At 41.6% G+C, this 23,039-nt stretch overlaps 1 protein-coding gene across 2 annotated transcripts in view; it reads left to right on the top strand.

Annotated features, from left to right (window-relative positions):
• The window catches only part of PCSK5 (proprotein convertase subtilisin/kexin type 5), a 383,530-nt gene that overhangs the window by 154,199 nt on the left and 206,292 nt on the right, over positions 1 to 23,039 (top strand). For both annotated transcript variants that reach the window (XM_081151682.1, XM_081151681.1), the window contains exons 8-9: positions 12,413 to 12,625; positions 22,675 to 22,775. In XM_081151682.1, coding sequence (XP_081007808.1) covers positions 12,413 to 12,625; positions 22,675 to 22,775 — 314 coding nt within the window. The remainder of the gene's footprint in view (positions 1 to 12,412; positions 12,626 to 22,674; positions 22,776 to 23,039) is intronic.

Below are 23,039 nucleotides of genomic sequence, written 5' to 3'. Positions count from 1 at the left end.
ACCTTCCGTACTCCCAGCTTGAGCTTCAGCTTTCAAATTAGCATGAACACTGCAGCCGAAGAAGTATTTCTTACATGTAAATCTTGTCTTTTGTCTTCTCTTTAAAACTCATCCCCACTCCTGGTGACCCACAAGGAACATTCTCAGCTTCTAAGGAGAGGACATAGATCTCTCACGATTTTACCAGGGGGCTCAGGATCACAATCTGGCATGTCATCTTACGAAAGGACAATTTAAAAGTTGTTCTCATTCAAACTGACACGATTCCGCTCACCATGGCAATCCTTTGGCCTGGCTCCTTGGTACGACTGGCAAAGACTCCCCTCGGGGGAAACTCTCGGCTTCATCCACCCAGGCGCTTCTAAATGGGAAAGCAGTTTTATAAAACGAGGGAGTCAGCTGACGGTGTTTCAGTTATAGGTGATCCAAGGTTTGGTGTCAGAATGAGAAGCTAATTGCCTACAGTTTTCTTTGACAGATACTTCATTCATTCACTTATTCGCGATTGCATGCAGGAGACATTCCCTGGGTGGTTATAACATTCCAGGCCCTGTGCTAGACGACAGTAAAAGATGAGGAACACTCAGCACTTGTCTTCGGGGAGCTCACCATGTAACGATGAATAAATGTTCTAAGTAAGATGCAAGCAAACTCCCAAATTCCCGCAGTGAGTAGACTCTCATAAACAGTAAGGGGGACAGACAAAGCGCCGCACAGTGACAGAACTTACTGTGTGCAGTCTAGTCGCCTTGCGGTCAACTTTTTTGTCCCGTTTGGGTTATTAAACTTTAATAACACTTGATACATTTGATATGCATCAGCAGGTATCTAATGCATTGACAGTGTTTCCTGACAAGTGTGTTTAATAATATTCCATAGAAAGTGAGCAAAAAACTTACAATCAAATCTTATCCTTTCCCATAACCAGAAAATCCTGTGTTAATGTTAATCTCTTCTATAGGCTTCCCTTATTATTTTACTCAAGAAGTACTTTTTAAGTACTCATTACATAACACGCACTGGTTTGGCATTTATTTTAATCTTTTATCTGGAGAAATCATGTAGCTCATTGTCGATATTGTAGGAGCACAGCTTATAGAGTTTGCTTTGTCATTTTATCTACAAGTAGACTTTCAATTCCGGGTCATTTTTCTTTGACCTTTTTAGACTTTGGGATTAAAATATTGAAATGAATTCAATACAGAAGCAATGTTAAGGGTAGGGAACAAAAAAGTACATGAAATCACAATCGCTGGCCTGTAATCTCCTTGTTGGAACTGTGTCCTTTATCCCATTTTTCACTCAACTCTTCTATTCCGAGGTCCAGATGGAAACAACACATTTGTTGAACAGTATTGACACATGCCCAGCTGTTGAGTCTCTTATGTGGTCTGATTAGTATATGCCCTTCCCATCATCAATTTCCTTTTGATTAACCAGATTTTACAAGTGATTGGATAGTTAGACTATTTGCTGAATGCACAAGGTTGCTTTACAATCACAGATTGTCTCTAACACACACGTGCGCACGCATGCATGTTCACACACACATTTCTTCATCCTTAAAGATATACATTCACCAGGAGGAGGAGGAGGGGTGGCATGAGCTTGTATAATAAAAGCAGTAATAATGCCCAGCCAGGTGTGGCTCAGCAGTTGAGCATCGACCTAGGGTCCTAGGAGATCGAGGTTTGATTCTCGGTCAAGGCACATGCCCCAGTCAGGGCAGCCGATCAATGACTCTCATCATTGATGTTTCTCTCTCTCTCTCTTCTTCTTCTTCCTTCCTCTCTCTGAAATCAATAAAGACATATTTAAAAAAACAAACAGTAATAATAATCATAATAAAATTAACCTATTTCATTCAGGAGGGATATGTTTTTATCTGATATACACCCAGTTGTAGCAGGATTGGTACCAGTTTACATTTTAATGAAGGACAGATTGCTGTTAAATTAGTTGGCAAATGTTGTAAAACTTTGGAATGCTGTACAGGTAGGCAACGATAAACAAGGGAGTTTATTTAGTATTGGTTCCACTTAATGAAAATTGACTTTAACTGAGGTTTGTTTTAAAAATCCTCCCTTAGGATCTAACTCTATGCTGGTGGAACTCTTGTTTCCTAAGAGTTTTCACGAAGCTATGAAGCAACTTGCCAAGTGGCCCCAATAAAAGATTATCCATTTTGGAAACAAAGAAATGTATACCTTTCATAATATACATGCTGTTTCACGTTCTGTAATCTTCACAAAGTTACCTGATAGCCACGTGTCAGAGTTAAGAGTGCTCTGTTACTGTGAATTGTGATGCATTTCCATGGGAAGCCCAGATCGCTTCTAGCTTTGTGTAGGTGCAAATGTCAATTTATTGTCACCTTGTTTTCGGATGTAGTTTAGAGATTCATTCTTAACTCTGTAAGCAGTTTATACTTTTACAAATTGCATCCTAAATCCCTGTGTTCTCCTCACGAATTAATCAGGTATCAATAGCAGTCCTCTCTTCTTTTAGTTTATGTTGCTGTATTTCTAGTGACTCCTGGGCCACCTAGGGAGTCAGCAAAGCCTTTATCACAGAAGTTGTTCTGGTAGGGTCTTGATGTCCCTGTTTTATGGAGAAGATACAAAGTCATACAGGAATTGGATTAGGTCAAGCTAAGGTCCATTCCAATCCAGAGTTTCTGTGATTCTAGACATAGATTTGAGAAAGCTCGTGGGCAGGACAGACTGATAAATTTTCTGCAATGAAACATGGCGGTAACAGGAAAAGAAAGGCCACTCTGTAATAAACAAGGAAAAATTGAACTCAGTTGATAACATCAAATGATTTAAAAGAATATATGGCTTTTATAGCAGATTTCTTTTTCACTTAACCTGAGCCTAGAGGCTTCATCTTTAAGGTGAAAACAATCAAACTCAATATTCAGGATTGCAAACATTATGATTTTTAATTCTGTTAGCCACTTAAGTCGGGCATCTGAATAATTCTCATCAGCCCTAACCCAGTTTATAGATTTGGAAACTAACTCTTGGCAAAGTAGGTAACCTGTCCATTAGGAAGCATGGCTGCCGTCTGTCTTCTCCCAGGCCTGTTTCCTTGCCACCGTGCTGTGTCGTGTCAGGAGCATCGGATGGCCTGTCTGTGCACACTCAGCTTCCAGTCAACGATCCAGTGCAAGAGAACACTGCCACTGGGACCTCTCCCTTCTCTGAATTCCTAGAGGATTTATCATCTGGTTTGGCATATTCTAAACTTCACTGCTATTTTGTCTTTCCCTTCATCCCTGGGTACAGCCTGCGCAGAGACCTGGGTTGAAATCTTAGGTTTCTCTCCAGAGTTTTGACCTGGGACAAGTAACCAAGTTATCAGAGCTTCTGTTTCCCTGAGAGAAGGCTGTGGTAATACTTTATGAAGCTGTCACGAAGACTCACAGATCTCACGTGTAGTGCTCAGCCCAACTGCCGGTCTCCTCCCCAGAGGAAGGGCCACAGCTGATGCACCGTTAAGGACCTCTGAGTATCTATCAGAGTCTTATAAATAATATTAGCCTCCTTTTAATTGTAATTTATTTCAAAAATATGATTTGCTTTAAGTCAGGATTGTGTTTATGGAAAGAAAACTGTGGAGGGCTGATTTTCTCTGTATTGTGAGCTACTCCACAAAAGGTCATGGTTATTGCTTGATGAAGTAGTGGCCTGTGACAAGCAAGTCCCACGGTGAGCTTTGGAGAGGGGCAGCTTCCTTAGTACCCTTTCAGAGTTGAGCTGGCAGCTGGAACCATTCCATAGTGAGGCATTCTGTCACCTAGAACTGAGTTAAAAAAAGTATAAACTCTTCATTATTGCTGGAGTTTCCCGCTATCCTGTTTTCTAAGTGCCTTTCCAGACATTTACAATAAATTCCTTTTGGTCATGTTTCATTCTCTATGAAAGGACTTTTTCAAACTCTTCTTCAATATACATTTAAAGGTGCTGGTATCTTTCTGGGCAGTTTCAAAGTAAGTAATCATTGTTGATATTAGGAATAATTCTTCTCAATGTTATACACCTGGCTCTCCTGAAAGTCTGAGATGACTTAGCCTTTCCTCTGGGATGATCTAAGATGTAGAAACTTTTGGCAGGTATGTCTTTTTTTCTCCCCCAAAGGGGATTCCTGGGATGGTGACTCTATCCAGAACAGCTGTGTTGGTACTGTTAATTACTGACTGTGCTTATTTCAGAGAGTAAATGAGATTCACATGTCCTTTTTTAGCTCCTTGGAATGAGGAATGAGACACCTAATCTGCTTGTTCCTCCTCCCAGCCACTCTTAGCAGTCCCCATGCCACAGGAAAACAGTAAGAGCTCAGAGCTGGGAGCACTATGGGAGTGACCAGAGGCAACTAATATGAGTCTTGCTGAGTCTGATGAGGGAGACAGGGTTTGAGAAAAAAATGAAGCCTTGATCTGTATGAATTGGCCATAGATAGAAAATACAAAGCAGACAATTATTTTGGGGTTGTTGATTTAGCAAAAGAGATAGGGCAGGAGGAGGTTTGGGGGATCTTTTCCTCTGTTGTTAATTAAGCAGTGTTTCCCTAAACCACGTTATTAAGCACTTTTAGGAACACTCCGTGTCAGTATTGGTCAGTGGAGATCAGCAATGGTGGAGGTGAGACGGGATTCATCTGGTCCTACCCCTGCCACTAACTGGTTCTCCTAACTTCATTTCCTTAGTTTCCTTATATAGAAATTTAAGTTTTCACTGCATGGACCTCTTCTGTGTCCATCTTTAAACAATATACATAGCACTTTATTCAGCTCCAAATGTTTATTATGTGAAGTTCCTAAATGTACAGAGCATCTAAAGGTTAATAGGAATAAAATTCTTTGCTTGAAAGCGTATTTACATCCCTTAGTAAACACACCTGGTTTTTATTTCCTACTAGATATTCTACTATGCTTTCTCCATGGAAGACTGATTTTCTTCTCCCAGCTATCCTTTAAAAATAAACAAAGAGAAAGAAGCCCCCACTGTTGTAATACTGCTGTCAGGAGCCCAGGTCACAGCACTGTGACTTCGGTGATAAAGCGTGAGAAGCTGTATTATGTGTGCGAGCCCCCAGTGCCACCCTTGAGGAAAGGGCAGCTGTGATAACAGGATTGATTCTGCCGAGCCTCTGCCCGGTTCGTGTGCTTCTGAATTTACGTCCTGGCAGATGTGGCGGATAAGCAACTCAATTTGTTCGTTCGTTTTTCTTTCTGGTCACACGATGGACATCAAAGTAGCTTGTTTCCAGGAACCAGGTTCTGGCCAAGTTTTGTGTTTGCAGCATTGATTAATTAGTCTTCACACTAGTCTTTGGTCACATTACTGGACAGGTCCTTTTAGGAAACCAAGGTAAAGTCACCTTTAGGTCCCTTGAATTCAGTGCATTGTGCTGCTCATTCCTGTACTAGAACATGAACGATCGTGAAAAGACCCCAAATGAAGGTAGTAAGTGTCATTTAAAATTTTGTCATTTTACCAGAAATGCTTGCAGCTACCATCACCAACACCTGAGCCCATAATTATTATCCGGCTCTCTAGTCCTTTAAAACGGAAGCCGACTGCATTTGGCATGCTCAGGAAGCATATAAAATGGATTTTCATTTGTGCGTGGAAAAATTAATACAATCGCTAAAGCTGCAACCAATATTTTCAGTGTATTAAAAAGTCAACAGAACATAAAAAATAGCTTAATAAACATGGCTTAGAGACCTATTGTGTATTCAGCAAATCGGATTATGGAAAACCCGACGGGGCAGACAAAATGGGTGAGGTTGAGATGCGGAGGAAGTGCAGTCACGTGAGAAAAGGCAGGAAGAAAAAATGGGGAGAAATAGATTCCTCTTCACAAACAACTTCTTTGCTTCTTTCACTCTAAGTACTTTAGAAAAAGATGCATTTGTATTTTCAATCCTTTCCTCTCATCAGCCACCCTTTGGCGGGCTCAGTAGCATAGAATGAGCATGGCGGACTCCGCTCCCATGGGTACTTTTTGTAAGTCCGTCTGTGGATGGTGACAGTCCCTCCGAGTCCCATTTCCTGCTGCGGGGCAGCTTTGGCGGCTCACAGCAGGAGCGGGGCGCCAGGCCGCTGGAAGGCTGACGGTCGCAGGTGCTGGTGGACGACACTCTCGTTTGCTGGCTCCCTGTTGAAATCATCTTTGGGAAGCTCTTACTTCCCATTGTTAACCATTTTCAGTCGGGATTTTTGCTTAGAAACAAGTAGAATTACCCATCTGTGGGCTGCGCTCAAAACATCACATAAACCGTAATGAATGACAGTCTGGTTTTAAAATACATAATCTTGCCCAGCCGGGCGTGGCTCAGCGGTCGAGCATTGACTTAGGATCCAGGCAATCACGGTTCGATTCCCGGTCAGGGCACATGCCCGGGTTGCGGGCTCCATCCCCAGTCGGGGGCTTGCAGGAGGCAGCTGATCAATGACTCTCTCATCATTGATGTTTCAACTCTCTCTCTCTCCCTCTCCCTTCTTCTCTCTGAAATCAATAAAGATACATTTAAAAATAAATAAATAAAATACATAATCTTACTTGGTTAAGATTATAACGCCCCATAGAGTTTTTATTAAAGGCTGGAAAGGAACTGGATTTCCTTGTGGTTCAGGTCAGAAAAGGCTACTTTATGCTAGATTACCAATTAAATTGTACACCCCAAGCCAGATTTTGAGAGCTATAGAGTTAAGATTTATTTTGGAAAGGCTCGTCAGAATGTCCTTGAGCTTTAAAAGATGAACTGTTCTCTCTCCGTGCCTCAGCTGCTGCGTAGTTGTAGGTGCCCTTGTCTTCCCCGACCTCTCGCAGCCTGAAGCCCGTTTCTCTGTGGACTGTGAAGGGAGGAACTTCCATAGGGGCTGTGCTCTCTTCTCCCTGAGTGGACGAATGTCACAAAAAGGTGGAGAGTGGGGAGGGGCTTTGGGAAACAGGGTATTCAGGCTGCTCTTGGAAGATATCACAGTTAAGTGAAAGTTGTTTTATTGTATCTCTTGTGTCAACACACACATATGTAGGTTCTATCAAGCTTGTGGGGTCTCCATCACCTGTCCCCACCACATTCTTGTTACAGATAGTGCGCTTGTTCCTTAATGTTACGCAGTTTTCCAGTCTGTCAAAATGCAGCTATAACTTGCTGGCATTGCTCTAAATTAATTAATATATGTTCAAGCGCCTAGCACAGTGTCCAGCCACATTTTCTTTTGTATTACAAGAAGTCTTCAGTCACTTATTCATGGCCCTTTAAGAACCAGGTAGAAATCTTGTGGGGCTGGGGCTGGGGCTGGGGCTGGGGCTGGGGCTGGGGCTGGGGCTGGGGCTGGGGCTGGGGCTGGGGCTGGGTGGAGGGGGGGAAAGGGGGAAAATGGGAGACATCTGTAATATTGTCAACAATTTAAAAAAATATCTACCCAGTATGGGGGAAGAAAATGATATTAAAATACCAAATAACATCTATGTACATTGGCTGAAAAGTTATCACACTATTTTAAAGAAATTTAGTTCCATCAAACTCTATAGCTCTCAAAACCTGGCTTGGGGTGTACAATTTAATTGGTAATCTAGCATAAAGTAGCCTTTTCTGACCTCCTGAACCACAAGAAAATCCAGTTCCTTTCCAGCCTTTAATAAAAACTCTATGGGGCATTATAAATTGATCTTTGTAGGGCACACATAAGAAGAAACACATGCACAATTAGATACACAATGAAAGAGAGTATTTAGAGTTCGGTTGAATGGGTCCTGTGTGGATTTCACAATATATTTTGCCTTAAGTTAGTTTACTAACTTTTAACTTAGCACTCAATTAAATTGGAGGATTTTTTTCTTTTCTCATTCAAAGCCATATTTAAACAACCAATCATAGTCACAATACTTTACCAAACTAGAAAATGCTATTTCCTACATTTTGGGAAAATATGTGTCTCAATACAATATTTCTCTTTACAATATTCTGCCCACCTTCCTTTCTCCCTACATCCCGCATGAAGGTTTAATTCTTAAATTACTCTAAATTTTGGAAAAATGTCCAGATTTTTTTTAACTACATATGTTTTGGTTTTCTAAATATTGCACACTAATGAAAATCCCCTGTGCATCTGTAGTAAATAAATCTTTGAATTGCTAATTGTTTCAGATTAACCTCATAGATCTCTAGCAGCTGTCTTTATGGCATTTTCAGCCCACAAATTCAGCCTGTTTATTTCTGGGCCTTTAATCATAAACCATACGCACATGCGTCAAGGTCAGGTTGCCTCGTGGGTAGAATGGTGGCAGCCTCGGTATATTCTGTATATCCCTGGGGGCAGGGCATCCTCCGTCTCCTCCTCTCACCTGTATTAGTAAACTCAGGCTGCCATCACAGATTAACAAAGACTGGGTGGTTTAAACAACAGAAATGTATTTTCTCCTAGTTCTGGAGAGTAAAAGTTTAGAAGTCCACGATCAAGGTGCCAACAGGATTGAATTCTGGTGACACATCTCTCAGTTTGCAGACAGCCGCGTTCTTGCTGTGTCTCCGTGTGGCCTTTCCTCTGTGGGTGTACTTCTGGCATCTCTTCCTCTGCTCATAAGGACACCAGTCCTATTAGACTTCATTTAACTTTTATTACCCACCTAAAGGACCTATCTCCAAATACAGCCACATTGGGGGTTAGAGTTTCAGTGTATGAATTTGGGGGTGGGGGACACAGTTCAGTCCATTACACACCTTAAGGATGATGCCCAATGCCTCCCGTTCGACCCTCCATCCCCCCTTTCTCCACGTGCTCCATGCTGAGGGATGCTGACCTTTGTGCTCTATCCATGGCCTCCCGGGTCCTCTGGCTTCTGCTAGGTTTTGGCCAGTGGGATGGATACACTGGCAAGAAATGGGGGGAGAGGAGGAGACTGGGTCTCAGTGTGTATTCCCCTGACTGCCTCCCTGAACGGCCAGTATGGGTTGGTGTGTCCCCTGAGCAATTCTCAATTCCTGTTATCTCCTCGGTCTCTAGCCCCAGTGATTCCCCTCTCCCCAACTTCTTGCAGGCCTGGTGTGGGGGATGGGTTATTGCCAACACTGTCCTTTAGAATTACCCTTTACCATGCCCAGTTGTGAAATTATCACCTCAAATTCTCTTTTTGATACAAGGATGTCACTTCTGTCTGGAAGGGACATTTGCAGTGCAGCAGCAACCTACTATCCTATTAACCAGCTGCTATCCCAACCCCATGGATCTCCAGAGGACCCCTTAGCAATGTCATTGTCCTCCAGAGTAGTGTCATTTGTGGATGCTGCCGGAATAGAATGACTTGATGTCATACTTCTGAGGGAACCCTTGCCCAGAAGGGATTTCTGGGGGGACTTTGGGGTCAGAACCTATATGTTTTCCCTTGAGGACACTCAGGAGAGGTCCTAAGTTCTGATTCTACAAGTTGGGAGAGAACTTGGAAGTTGGCCTGCTCTTGATCCTGATGCCAAGCTTCAGTGAAGACATTGGAGTTTCAGCTAAAAACAGCATAGCAAACATAAGCCCTCTTTTTGCCCAAAAGAAGACTGCTCTAAGGGCTAAGGGCTCAGGCTTTGGCTCCAGTTGGATTTCAAACTCTGACTCTGGAATTAGTAATCATTTTGGAGCCCCAGTTTGCTCATCTGTAAAATGACAATGATATAGATTCCAATCATGCAGAATAATGTTTGGACAGTGCTTGGCACATAGTAAGTTTCTGTAAAGTTTAGCCTCTGTTGTTTTTAGCATACCATGGACCTTCATGTGTAAAACCCCTCTTGATCATAAAGTAAAATTATTAAGAATCGGTCCTGTGTTTTCCCTTTTAAAAGGGAAATAAATGTGCTTGTTTTTGTTTATAAAAATCACACATGGTCACCAAAGGATAGTATGAAAATAAAAATCTTTCCTAATCTTATCAAACAGGGTAAGTTCTGTTACATTATCACTTTATAGTAGCTTTATGCATATAGCTTTATACACATTAACTTCTTTATATACACATATATTTTTTTCTAAACTGAGACCATACTATATCATTTTGTATCCTACAGTTGTCACTACATTGTGAACATAAAAGTACCTCCTAAATATTTTCTTATTAAATATTCTTTAAAAATTTAATTAGTTTTTAAGGATCTTTTCTGAATTTTATACACAGGAACAGTGTTGTATAATGTGTTTTTTCATTTTTTTGTGGTTCTCAGTCTTTTATCTCTAATGGTGCTGTTTTAACCAGGTGGGTCTTTACATTATTTCACGTGTTCTGTTGACCTGTTAGGTAAGGCCCCAGTGTAACCAGGCTTCTAGCCCCTTGGTTATAGAGGGGGTACATTTCGGTGATGAACTGGAACCTCCTGCCTTCTCTGGCTATGGTGGTCTATTTCTGAAGTCTAGATATAAGTCAGTCACTAGAGTTTTTCAATCTGGCCACCCAGACTTAATGAGGGACAGTTCTGGGATTGACAAAGTATTGAACATAATGCTTGGTTTATGATGGCTTGGTGATTTTTGCATCTTTTTCTGTGTTTCATTAATATTTTGATGGGAAACTGAGGGAAAGTAAACCAGACTTAGCTGTCCAGAACAGTAGCATCCAGAAGTTCCTTTTCCTCTCTCTTCATGAATTTTTCCCATTCCTGTGTAATCATACTGCATTTTTCCACGTTGAAAGACAAAGGAAATCTATGCTCAAGTCTGTCAAGTCATGTCATAAATACTCTTTTCCTTGAGGATTCAAGGTCAGAGACAGTTGATCACAGATACTCCGGATTCTTTGTTGTCTCTCTTTTCTTGGCTCTTTTTCCAGAAATTCCAAAGACAACATTTCAGATGCTTTTCCTTACACCTAAGACCAGAAAGTTAGGGCCCGGAAGGAGGGAAGAGTCTCGGCCATCCCTATGTGATCTTGGTTCTCACTTCGTAATTACAAAGTGATGGATTTGGCCCAAGTGTCCTCCAGTGTGCCTTCTAGTTCTAAAATGGTAAAATTTCTCATGGACTCGGCTATAACTATTCCCGGAAATATTCTTCCCTTAGGCTTGTTTCTCTGTTTTTTCCTAAAGACCTCATCTTATGGAACCAAATAGTCACTATGCTTCAATACATCTATGTTCTACTTTCCTTCTTCTTGATTACTTTATGACCTTAGAAATGTCTTTAATTTATGCCATGAATTGGCATGAAGAATGTGACTCCATCTCCTAGCTGTGTAAGAAAAACGTCATGGGTCTGGTTGAAGTTATCTGCGATCAAATATGTTTGGAAATTACTTCAGATTGTGCCCCCCTTGGAGTTTTGCAGTGACCAACCACTTATTATTAAAGACTCTTAGAAGTTCTGCAATAAGGGAACCTGTTTAATTTTGCTTAATTCAGAGTTTCCAAACATATTTGATCTTGAAATCCTTTTATTTCTGGTAGCATCTGTTAATATCCCTTAGTAATTAGTGTCCACCCCATGCACAGAGGAGGCACAGCTCTAGAAGGAAAGATATAGGACCTAATTCTGCCACCCACTGACAGGTGATCTCAGGATAAATACATAACCTCTCTACACCTCATGTTCCTCACGTGTGAAATGAGGGTACACAATCGTGCCCCCTTCATGGTGGATGTAAATATTGAAAGCAATATTATATGACTGTGGTGATTTATGACTAATATGACAACTCTGGGGTCCGGCTGTCTGAGTTCAAACTTTGTCCCTTCTCTTACTGGCTGTACAACCTTAGGAACATTACTGAACTTCGGTACCTCAATTATTCATCTGTATGATGGGGATACAAATTGTACCGTTCTCACAGGTTATTAGAGGAATTCATTCTGATTCACGTAAACATGCAGAACTGTGCTTGGTCCATAGTAGGCACCTAATAAATGTTAGCCCTTATTATTGTCATTATTGGTGTTCTTGTTACTCCTATGACTGCGTCATGTGAAAAAGATTATTTTAGGTTGTTGTTTTTTTGGAATATAATTGACATATAACATTATATTAGATTCAAATGTACAACATTAATGACTCAATATTTGTATATATTGTGAAATGATCATGACAGTGAGTATAGTTAACTTCCATCACCTCACAGGGCTACCCATTGCTTTTCTTGCGATGAGAACTTTGAAGATCTACTCTCTTAGCAGCTTTCAAATATATGCAGTGCTATTAACCATAGTTGCCTTGCTGTACATTACACTGGATTATTTTAGTTTCTAAAAGCAACTCCTCCTACGTCAAAAAACAGCTTAAGTCGGGCATGTTATTAAACTAGCCTCACACCCCTCCTGCAAGTATTTGATTCGGTCTTGTTGATTTTGATCTTCTCTCCATCGACAGTCTGGGGTCCTTGTCTCCCATCATTTAACTTTATAATGTTTTCTGTTTGTGAACAGGGGCGGAGAGGCCTGGGCTCCGTTTTTGTCTGGGCATCGGGAAATGGCGGGAGGAGCAAGGACCACTGCTCGTGCGACGGCTACACCAACAGCATCTACACCATCTCCATCAGCAGCACAGCCGAAAGCGGAAAGAAGCCATGGTACCTGGAAGAGTGCTCTTCCACCCTGGCCACAACCTACAGCAGCGGAGAGTCCTACGATAAGAAAATAGTGCGTGCCTTTTGCATGGCTGCCATCACTTACTTATGTTTCACTTTGACAGACAGAGGGAAACATCACAAATTTGTTTTTTTAGTGTTCACTTGAGGACATTCTGAGCGAGAAAGAAAGAGGGAGAGGGAGAGGGAAACATCTATGTGAGAGAGAAACATTGATCCACTACCTTCTGTATGCTCCCCAACTGGGGATCAAACCAGCAACCCAGGCATGTGCCCTGACTGGGAATCGAACTGGCAACCTATAGTGCACAGGCCGACACTCAACCAACTGAGCCACTGCAGCAGGGCAGAATGGCACAAATTTATATGCACAAATAATATATGGAAATAGAAAGATCGAGTAGCTGATTACTCAACACAAGTATTTGTAAATGTTACTATTTCATAGAAAAAGCCTGTTCAGGTAATGATATTCCAGCATTTAATGTGGCCTTAGACATGATTAAACTTCAGTTTTATTGAAGATAAATGAGTGGTCCACCTTCACCTGGTGAGTTAATGGCAGAGAAAGGACTAGATCCTAAATCTGACTCTCAGTCCAGTGCCTTTGTCCCAGTGTTCCCCCACGCTGCCTTTGAGCCTCAGCTTCAGGCTTTGGTTTCCAAAGACAGCTAATTCAGAGTGAAAAACAAAAGTATATGAGGAAACCCAAAATTCCATTTAGACTATTTATTTAGCGTCAACTAAACCTGAACAAAAGGTGCTTTTCTAATATTTCCTCACAAAGTTTGCCTGAATGAAAAGTGTGGAGCCCTGTGATCTGCTTACTCACATGCCCGCTCTCCGTGCAGATAGCAAAATGACCAGTAAGAGTTCAGGTTGCAGGACTCGCCTGCATGGGTTTCATTGGGTGTTGAACTATTTACTAGCTGGGTAACTTTAGATACAGTACTTAAATTTTCTGTCTTAGTGCCCTTGCTTGTAAAATGGGGACTTTTAATAGTACGTAGCTTGTTGAGTTATTACAAAGATTATGAGGAAGTAAATAAAAAGTTCTGTGCATAATACCTGACCCAGTTGTGCTCAAGAAAGATCTGACTTTGGGGATACCCGGCGCTGTGCTGCTGATTCTAAAAGGGGAAAATACAGAGATGAGCAAGTTTTGAAGTTTCATAGCCTTCTTAATAGGAAAGTGATCCTCTGTGATCTTTGCTTCCTTCATTATGGAAGTGTCATAATCTAGCAATGCTCCTTCAGCTTTCAAATACGAAGACCTTGTTTTTCAGAACGAATGGTCAGTGTCCACTAATAACATGCAGCATCAGTCAGTCCTGCATCATGAAAATCCTGATCAAAACTCTCTGGAATAAGAGTTCTCTTCTTGTATCTCTCAAGTCTGAAGGCATTTTGAGGCAGTCTCACCATTGCTTCAAAGTAACTATGCCCGTGTAGTCAAGTTTATCCCCGTAGGCTGATCAGTGGGGGTGGGTGGGGTATTGTTAAGTTCCATAATTGTCTTCCTGAAGGAAAACTTATAGTCCAAAGGGCAAAATATCAACGAGGAAGGAAGTTGAGTCCCAAATGGGAGAACACAGTGTAGACAGAAGGACCTCAAAATCGCTGCTGTGAGATTTAGTCCCTAGACTTGACCTTCCTAGTCCCTTCACTGTTTGCTGTGATTGTGTGGTAGCTTATGACCCCACAACAGGATGGTGGTATAGGATTCTCCCATGGGTGGTCAAGTTGATCCATTCATAGGGTGATCCAGGATAGGGCTTGAGAGGGAAGGTGGACACCATGATATCATATCCTTGAGTCAGGTCCTACACTTTACTTCTCCCTAGTTGCTGTTTCTGATGTACAAACCTTTACTGACTCTGTATATTTAACATTTACTCATTTCTACTTCTTATTTAGTCTCTCCCATTTTCACTGCAGCAACTAACTTATTAGTAATTTTCTTTATCTCGGTCTTAGATTCTCTTACCTTGCCTGAATCTCCAAATTACCCTCACTTGGGGAGGCAGTTTGGGAGCTGTTTCAAGCTGTAGTCTCTAGCTGCAGACTGCACAGTGGCTAAGCAATCTTCACAGATCTTGGTTTCTCCATCTGTAAAATGGAGGTAAAACCAACACCAACCTCACAGATTTTGATGAAGAGAATAAGATATGGAGTATAAGGTATTTACACAGCACTGGGCATAGTGGGCCACTCAGGAAGTGGCTGGTACCATTGTTCCCCGAGTCAGTACAGCTTTCTGTATCCTAGGAGGCTATTCTGGTCGTTTTCCCAGCTGTTGCAAACAGAGGTGCCACAAGTACCTCTGTTTTGCTGCTATAAACTGCTGCAGTCTGTCCCACCCACCCCATAAAGAAAGACACTTTGATCGTGAACATGTTAACAGTTGAACAAGAATAGAGTTGGCAACAACATCAGCCTTTTCTGGTCCAACTGACCCCTTTTTCTTCTAGATGTCAGGATGACAAATAGTCCTCTGTTGCTCCTGGGACCTTTTCTTCATCAGGCTTTGAACCAGACGCCTGTGGCCCCTCGGACATGCCCGCATCCTGTTGGTGGCATCTATGATTGAGTGTTACAGGAATGGCAGTGTCTCCCTTTGTGCTCAGGCTCTATTCCCTGGGTCATTCATTTTCTTTTGTCATTTGTAGCTTCTCCAGAAGAACACACTTGTCATTCCTCATTCACAGAGCACCTTTGTCGTTTGAACCAAGGCAGCTGCTGAGGACCCAGGAGAGAAGAAACATCTTCTCTCTGCTTCTGGGAAAGCACTTTTGTTAAATAAATTTTACTTGCCCTCAACAAATGCCTTCTCATGGAATGCAAGCAGGAAAACCTTGCCCTGGTTTCCAAAACATAGCTAGATCTCCATCTCTTTGTTTCCTGCCACTGCTATTAGGATGAGTGTGGATCTTGGTCTTTTATTCATGCTTGGATAGATTGGATCAGGGATGGTTTTATATCTTATTACAGCAAATGAAGCACCCAAAATATCAAGATGACTATAATAAGGGGCTGTTCTGTCAGCTAAATAGAAACCAGTGGAAATGACTGGTTATTATAAAACCATAGTATGAAGTGATATGTTTTTATTTACAATATTGTATACATCTTATTCCATGTTGAACATGTAATATGTTTATAGTCATATTAATAGGCCCTAAATATTACATTTTTGCCCTTCTGAGGTGTGCGTGGCCCTGCGTTATGTACTATATATATCGAAGGCATGTCTCATCATGTCTTCAGAACCCTATGCTAGAAAATCAGGTGTTTTCCCTACTCTACAGGTGAAAGAACTAAAGCTTGAAAGGTTAAGAGAAATACAACTAGTAAGTAGTAGAGCCCAGATTTGAGCCAAAATCAGATAGATGCCCCCAACCCACCTTCCAACCAGTATGCTATCATGTCCTGGGTATGTTTCGGGGACATCCAGTATGGGGCTATATGAAAAATGGCACATTTTTTTGGCCTCTTTTGGGTTCTTTTCATAGTGATTTTTAAAAGTATTTGGAATATATATGTGTCCAATAATTTTTACAACTTGGCCCACTTATTTTGAATTTCATGCCATTAGACCTTTTCCCTCAGATGATCAGTCCTCTTGCAAAAACCTAAACCTCTTTGCCAATCTGAATTGCTAGTTGCTGTTGTGCAGTATCAGCACCACACCCCCAAGCATAGCCATTTGTGTGGCATTCAAATCAGGGCTCTCTCCCGGGAGAAGTGGCGTCTGTTAGGCCAGTTCTCAAATTTCACCTCTGAGAGGATATTCTTCCCTCACCTCCCCTAAAATAGGGGCTCTTCCCGCCTCCATGCTCTGTTCTTATCCCGGTTGATTTTCTTTCTCGTATCCTCAGAGCTACTTAAGGTGAGATTATACCTTTTCACACTGACTGTTTTCCATGCTAGAATGGCAGCTACTTGAGGTTGAAAACTTAGTTTTGACCCTTCCCAGAGCCTGTGCTTAATAAATAATTAGGCTTAAATTACTAATCAGACATTGGGAAAGATGGAAGCTTCAGGAGTTTTTATGTAGCCACAGAAAGGCAGAGAAATTCTGTGTCTGTAAGAGAAATTCCTTTTACTGATAGGTTGGTGAGAGGCAAAGGGTATTTGACAATATATTTAGCATAGAAAATTGCCTGGAATCAACTTTCTATCTTGCTGCATGATAAAGCCATACATGTTACCTTTCTTAGTGTCAAAGACCCGTAAAGATACAGTCTCTAACCCTTGACTCCCGAAATTTCTGCCAAGTTCTGTTTTGGAGTTAAAGTTCCCCTCTCTTCCAATCACTCCCATCATTAAATTATCTCTTGCCTTTGGGACTAGTTGAGCCTTTGCCTTTTTTTTTTTTCTCCTTTTTTTTTTTCTTTCCTGTAGACATTTGGCTCTCTGATTGGAATTCGGGGGCCATGGAATTCCTCCTGGGATGGGTTGCGTGAGCCAAGGTTGAGAGAATATATGCTCTGCTCAACCCTCTCCTGATGTCATTTTATTCATTTGTGTTCAAAACAAACTTACTGCCTGGGGTATCTCAGGGTTGGCCTGAGCCACCAATTCCATGTGGAGGAATTATCCTATTGCTTTTAGTGTTCCTCAGCAGCTACACATTTCCTTTTGCAGAAACATTGTGCTCCCTCGCTACTCAGTTCATTAGTCAAACACAGTCACTACTCCCTAGCATCTCTGTTTCTCCTTTTGACTCAGGACATATCATTACTTTTCATGGGTAGAAGACTAGCAAGTCCAGATATATTTAGTTTTTTTGGAAGTTTGATACACATGCTCTTGAGAATGTGGGGAAAAAAAAAAGAAAGGAACGTGTGCTCCTGAAGAGTTCTGACTTTGACTGTGGCCCGAGGGAGAATCAGCGTGCCCACTGGCCGACTTGGGCCAGATCCCAGGGTCCACCGTCCTTGCTCGTTTTGCTGATACTGTCACTCTTGCTGTCACAGATGACCACACTCTGTGACTCAGCGGTTTGCTGCCATTTCAGAAATTGCTCCTTCACCATCTAGCAGCTCTTTAGTAGCTGTGCTTCCTTGGGCAAGTTAGTCTCTGAGCCTCCGTTTCCTAAGTTAATAAATAGTATATCTTCTTGGAGCGTTCTCGTGGGATGAAATGTAGTTTGATATGCACAAGCAAGCACGCACACGTACACACCTGGTGCACACTGCCTCACGTGCAAGTTGCTTGTGGTGGGAGCTTTAGAAGCATGCAGCTGGTGACAGCAGCAGTAGCTGTGGGAGGAATTGCTGTACTTTATTTAGCCCCTGGATTGTGTATATACATATATACACATCATTTTTGTAGGTTGCTTATAAGTTTATGTTAGTTCTGTTTGGAAAGTCGATAAAGAAGTGACCTTGAAGTCTTTCCTGATAAGTGGGAGAGTTTAAAGCACAGGATGAAATGAGTACAAAGGAGCTTGGCTTTAGCAATGCCACTTAGCCAATATCGTGCCTCTGCTCCATACCGAGCATGGACAGACATTACGGAGATGCAAAAATGATGTAAGACGGCATCTTTCTTTAGTGATAGCGATCCCACATTTGTAAGCAAAACCTTACTTTTGCACTTCACATTTATAGATTCTCATAGCAACAGGGGAGTGGAATTTCGTGAGGACTTGTCAGTGATGATTGAATTTTACACCAGTCTTTGTGACTTCGTTGAACACATACAGCATTAATTGGTCCTCGGTTCCTTCTTATTTTGCTGTGCTTTAATAAATCAGCTTCTTCTGTTTTATTCATTGACACATTTAAGATTTCATTTCTCTCCTTATCGCTCATGGCTGTGTCTGAAACAGCTTTCTGGGCAGATTCCTAATCCAAATGAAAATCAACACCAGAAACGAATTCATTTCATGTTTTTAAAACTATCTGTTCAGTTGCTCTTTTAACAAATATGAGACAATATGGCACCTTCAAAATAAAGCAGATCACAAGAGATCAGGGAGGTAGAAACTCTTAACTGGAGGGTTGCTATAAAGGCTTGTCACTTACGGCCAAAGTCAATCTGGACTGAGGGTCCCTGGGGAATTACATCAACAGGCTAGAATAAAAGATTCAATCAGCTCGAGTAATGAAATGTGAAATATTAGGAAATAAGAGCTGAGGATGAGAAAAAGTGATGGTTCTTCTCAGAGGAAGCCAGGTTGGGCTGGACCTGAACAATACCCACCCCTTCTCACCATATAAAGATGACATCCCTAACTCTGTGGAGTCCAAAAAAACCATCTGCTACTCATCCCGGGACAGGCTAAAAGTCTAATTTGCTGATCAGGACAGCTTTGATCTGGCTTGGGGCCTGGTGTCATCTCCTGTTTTCTTCACTCTGATGGGCAGAAATGATATTTTCTTGAGCAATCTGAGAAGTTCTGAGGAGGAAAATTCTGTTTCTGATTTGGGTAGTGAATTTGAGGGAATTTGGAGCGTGCAAGATGCGCCACCGGGCTTGCCACCAGATTTTGAGACATTCTTAAAATGGAATCTAAACTTCAAGTGCTTTATTGTTCCGTTTTCACATAGAGTCTCTGGACTCCCTGTCCCGTGATGTGGACCGAGTGCAACTTTTCCTTTAAATTACAGTGTCAGATCTTGTATGCATGCGTTATGATTAATGGGGTTACCCCGTGTGGTTCCAGTTTTCAGAACATCATTTTTCTTCAAGATTGCATGCGCCTTGGTGGTCTTTGCCTTTTCTTTCTAAAGATAGACACAAAAAATTATCTGGTACTGTGGCTTCTCTTAATGATGAAAACCCTGCCTTAGATCTTTCTGGTAATTTACACCTAAATATCTTTTCCAGTGACAGTAACTTCCTCTTGAAATGACCCAGCTGGAATTTCCACTTAAGGCAGGATGAGAAAGGAGAGAGGATGTTTTTGTTTCTTTTCTCTCCATTCCTTTCAACCTTACCCTGTCTCCATCACCTTCCTGTTCCACTCCCTTTCCACCCCTGCTCACTACTCAAGTTGCATTTAGTTAAAGTGGTTGGGGGAAAAAATAAATAAAAGCACAATGTTGATTTGGAATTCTGCAGGCTTCCCTATATCAATAGCACTTACCACTAAATTGCTGTTTATATATAAAAGCACTGAGTAGCTTTTTGTTTAAGTCTATTATTAAATGTATAATATAATATATAGGTGTCTGTACCTGATATCTATATATAGATGGGGCAAATTCCTATTGCAAACCCAACATCCTAAAATTTTTATTGTTCATGTTTGGGGTTGGCAAGAGGTGGTTATTTATTAGACTCAGAAATGCTACGTACACTTGGAGTGTTTATTCTGGATTTGTTTCTGTGCATTGAAAGTGTCTGGTGCAGCTGAAGAACAAGTACAGTGAGCCAAGTGGGAAAACATCATGAAATATCTTGAATCCAGGCACAAGCCATTGAAAAAAAAAAAAAAATTGGCAAAGGAATGTGACCATGAGGGTGAGGTAAAATGGGAAGAATGCAGCAGGCCATCTCTCAACAGCAGCATATCTGAAAACATGGAAACAGGCTGCTTCTGGGCCATTTATGCATTGATTTAGGGATGAGACCTTTGGAAAATAAGGCTGCACATGTACCCATAATCCAAATGAAGTAGATAGACCTTTTTTAATGATCCATCAGTCGCAGTTCTGGGTATATATATATTCAAAAGAATTGAAACACGATTTCAAGAGATACTTGCACACCCATGTTCATTGCAGCTCCATTCACAATAGCCAAGAAGTGACAGCAGCCCAAATGTCTGTTGGCAGATGAATTAATAAAGAAAATATGGTATATGCATGCAGTGGAATACCATGCAGCCTAGAAAGATGGAACTCCTATAACATGGATAAACCTTGAGGACATAATTTTAAGTGAAATAAGCCAGTCACAAAAAGACAAATGCTGTGTAACTCCACCGATAAGAGGTACCTAGAGTAGTCAAACTCATAGAAGCAGAAAGTAGAATGGTTGTTGCCAGGGTCGGGGGAAGGGAGAACAGGGAGTTACTCAGTGGGTAGGGTTTCAGTCATGCAAGATGAAAAACTCTAGAGACCTGTTGTACAGCAGTGTGCATACAGGTAACAACACTATTGCACACCTATTAGTTCTTAAAAAGGTAAATTTGTGCAATATGATTTTTACCACAATTTAAAAAATAAGAAATATCTTTTCAAAATCAGCAATTAAAAATACAGGAAGTTGCCCTGGCCACTGTGGCTCAGTTGGTTGGGCATTGTCCAGTGCACCGAAAGAGAAGGAAAGGTTGCCAGTTCGATTCTCCTTCAGGGCACATGCCTGGGTTGTGGCTCCATCTCCAGCTCGATCCCAGGTAGGGGGCAGGCAGGAGGCAGCCAATAGATCCCTGTTTTGCTCTCACATCAATGTTTCTCTTTCTCTCCCTCTTCCCCTTCCTCTATCTCCAAAAATCAATTTTTAAAAATGTGTTTAATACAGGAAGTTTTTAAATGTAGAAGTGGGTAGGGCTCTGCTTACCCAGACATTTTGCAAGCATTCAATGTGGAGGCTCAGAAGACGGCCAGTGAAGTCTGTTCATCAAGAAACAACCTTCCCTGCCTGCCAAAGGCACTCTGAGGACTCCTGCACACTTTTCAGATTATTTAAGAAAAGAGTTCAAGGCTTGTCTCCTCTCTCAACACCATATCTATGTGGCTCTGTATATTTTCTGGTGTATTGGTTCCTACGTTAGAGGTATCAGAGGAGCAAAGGAAAGACAGAACTGATGGCCTCTTGTGGGGCTCAGTCAGTCTGGACGTCAATCTAGGTCCAAAGCAACTAACAAGAGTCCACTCAGACGTCCTCAGGTCGCACTGAAGGACTTTTAGGGGAGGATTTATTTCTAGGGAGTTATGCAGCTCCTTCTTCCCATGAAGCTCCAATTTCTTTCCAGATCTCCTAATCTTCACACTCTTCCTAAAGGATGCACCTTATAACAACAGGGCTTCGTTTTCAGCTGCCTCTCCTCTTACGCCTTGCTGATGACCTTCCACCTCGGTTTTCCTACCTATAAAATATGGAGAATATATTTGTCTTGATGCTAAAGAAAGCTTTACTGGTGTCTCCAATAACTGCTGTGAGGCTACCAGCTCGTCCTACAAGCCTTGTGCATTCCCAGCAGGAGTGATATTAGCCCCAAGGGGCAAAAATGGATGCTTGTCAGGACGCAGGGATTTAAAAAATTTTAGATATTACAGCAGTTCTCAAAATCTTATCCCATAGTGTTTAATTTCTCTTGTTAAGGAGAATCTGAATTAATTTTTTTTTTTTTTTTTTTTGCCTTAGTGAAATGGTCTTGCCAAGGAGAATGTCTGAGCCACATTCAATCCAAGAGGAAACAATGATGTAGTTCTCACATTTTGATTAAAGAAAATAGAGAAATAGCTAATTTCCTTCTATGACATACAAGCATGCACTTAGCACTGTAATTTCATATCAAGAGCACTGGGTTGAACCTGGTTTTTAGTATTCATGTTAGATCTTTGAGAAATCCTTGTTCTTCCATGTAACAGTTCTATGAATTCTAAAATGTTCGTAAGCAAATGTTCCGTCTGTGACAGAGCATACCTTTTGCTAAAAACCTGCGACTCCCCCAACATGACAGTGCTCAGAGGGCAGGGGAGAGACTGTGTGCTTTTGTTCCTTGTGCTACCAGAGCCTAACTCAGTGTTTGGTTGCTGGTCGAGCACGTGTAGATTATTAAAAATATTGGGGTTATGAAAGAACTTTAGCTTTAACTAGAGCTGGGACTAGGGTGAGGCAAGTGAGATGTCTAGGGCATGACACTTAAGGAGAAACTTGCCCAACCCTTAGGTTTTAGGTCAAAGGCTTCCCCTAGTCCAGTTCCCAGCCCTCCTCCCCCGCAAAGCTGAATTACAAAGTCGATTAGCAAAGGCGATTCTCTGGAAGTGATACGGTCATAGGAGCCCAGGAACAAGGAATTGAAAACAATGATTTCATCACCCCTCCATTCTGCTTTTATAAGTAAATTAGTAAATTTCTTTCTACTTGCATGTGATTCACACTGAACCCGTAACCCTAAAGTTTCCCGCTTCTGTCTTCTAGATCACTACGGATCTGAGGCAGCGGTGCACGGACAACCACACCGGGACGTCGGCCTCGGCCCCCATGGCTGCGGGCATCATCGCACTGGCCCTGGAAGCCAAGTAAGCCTTTATCTCCATCTGTCTCCACTGGCGACAACCCCTATCTCAAGGACAGTTTACCTGGTCCCTAGTATATAATCCCTAGCACAACCCAGAATATCATCTTCCCAATCCCAACTCGAAAACTTCAGAGATTAGGGCTTTAAAAAAATGTTTTTTCTATATTAAGGAAAAAGGCAACCTTTTTATTTTTGGTTTTCATATTCCCTAAAAAATCAAACTGTGTCATTACTTTATCATGGAGCCATGTGCAAGCATGCCAGT

Source organism: Miniopterus schreibersii (assembly GCF_964146895.1).
Source record: "Miniopterus schreibersii genome assembly, chromosome: 11".
Lineage (NCBI taxonomy): Eukaryota > Metazoa > Chordata > Mammalia > Chiroptera > Miniopteridae > Miniopterus > Miniopterus schreibersii.
This window is presented reverse-complemented; position numbering and strand designations above follow the sequence as displayed.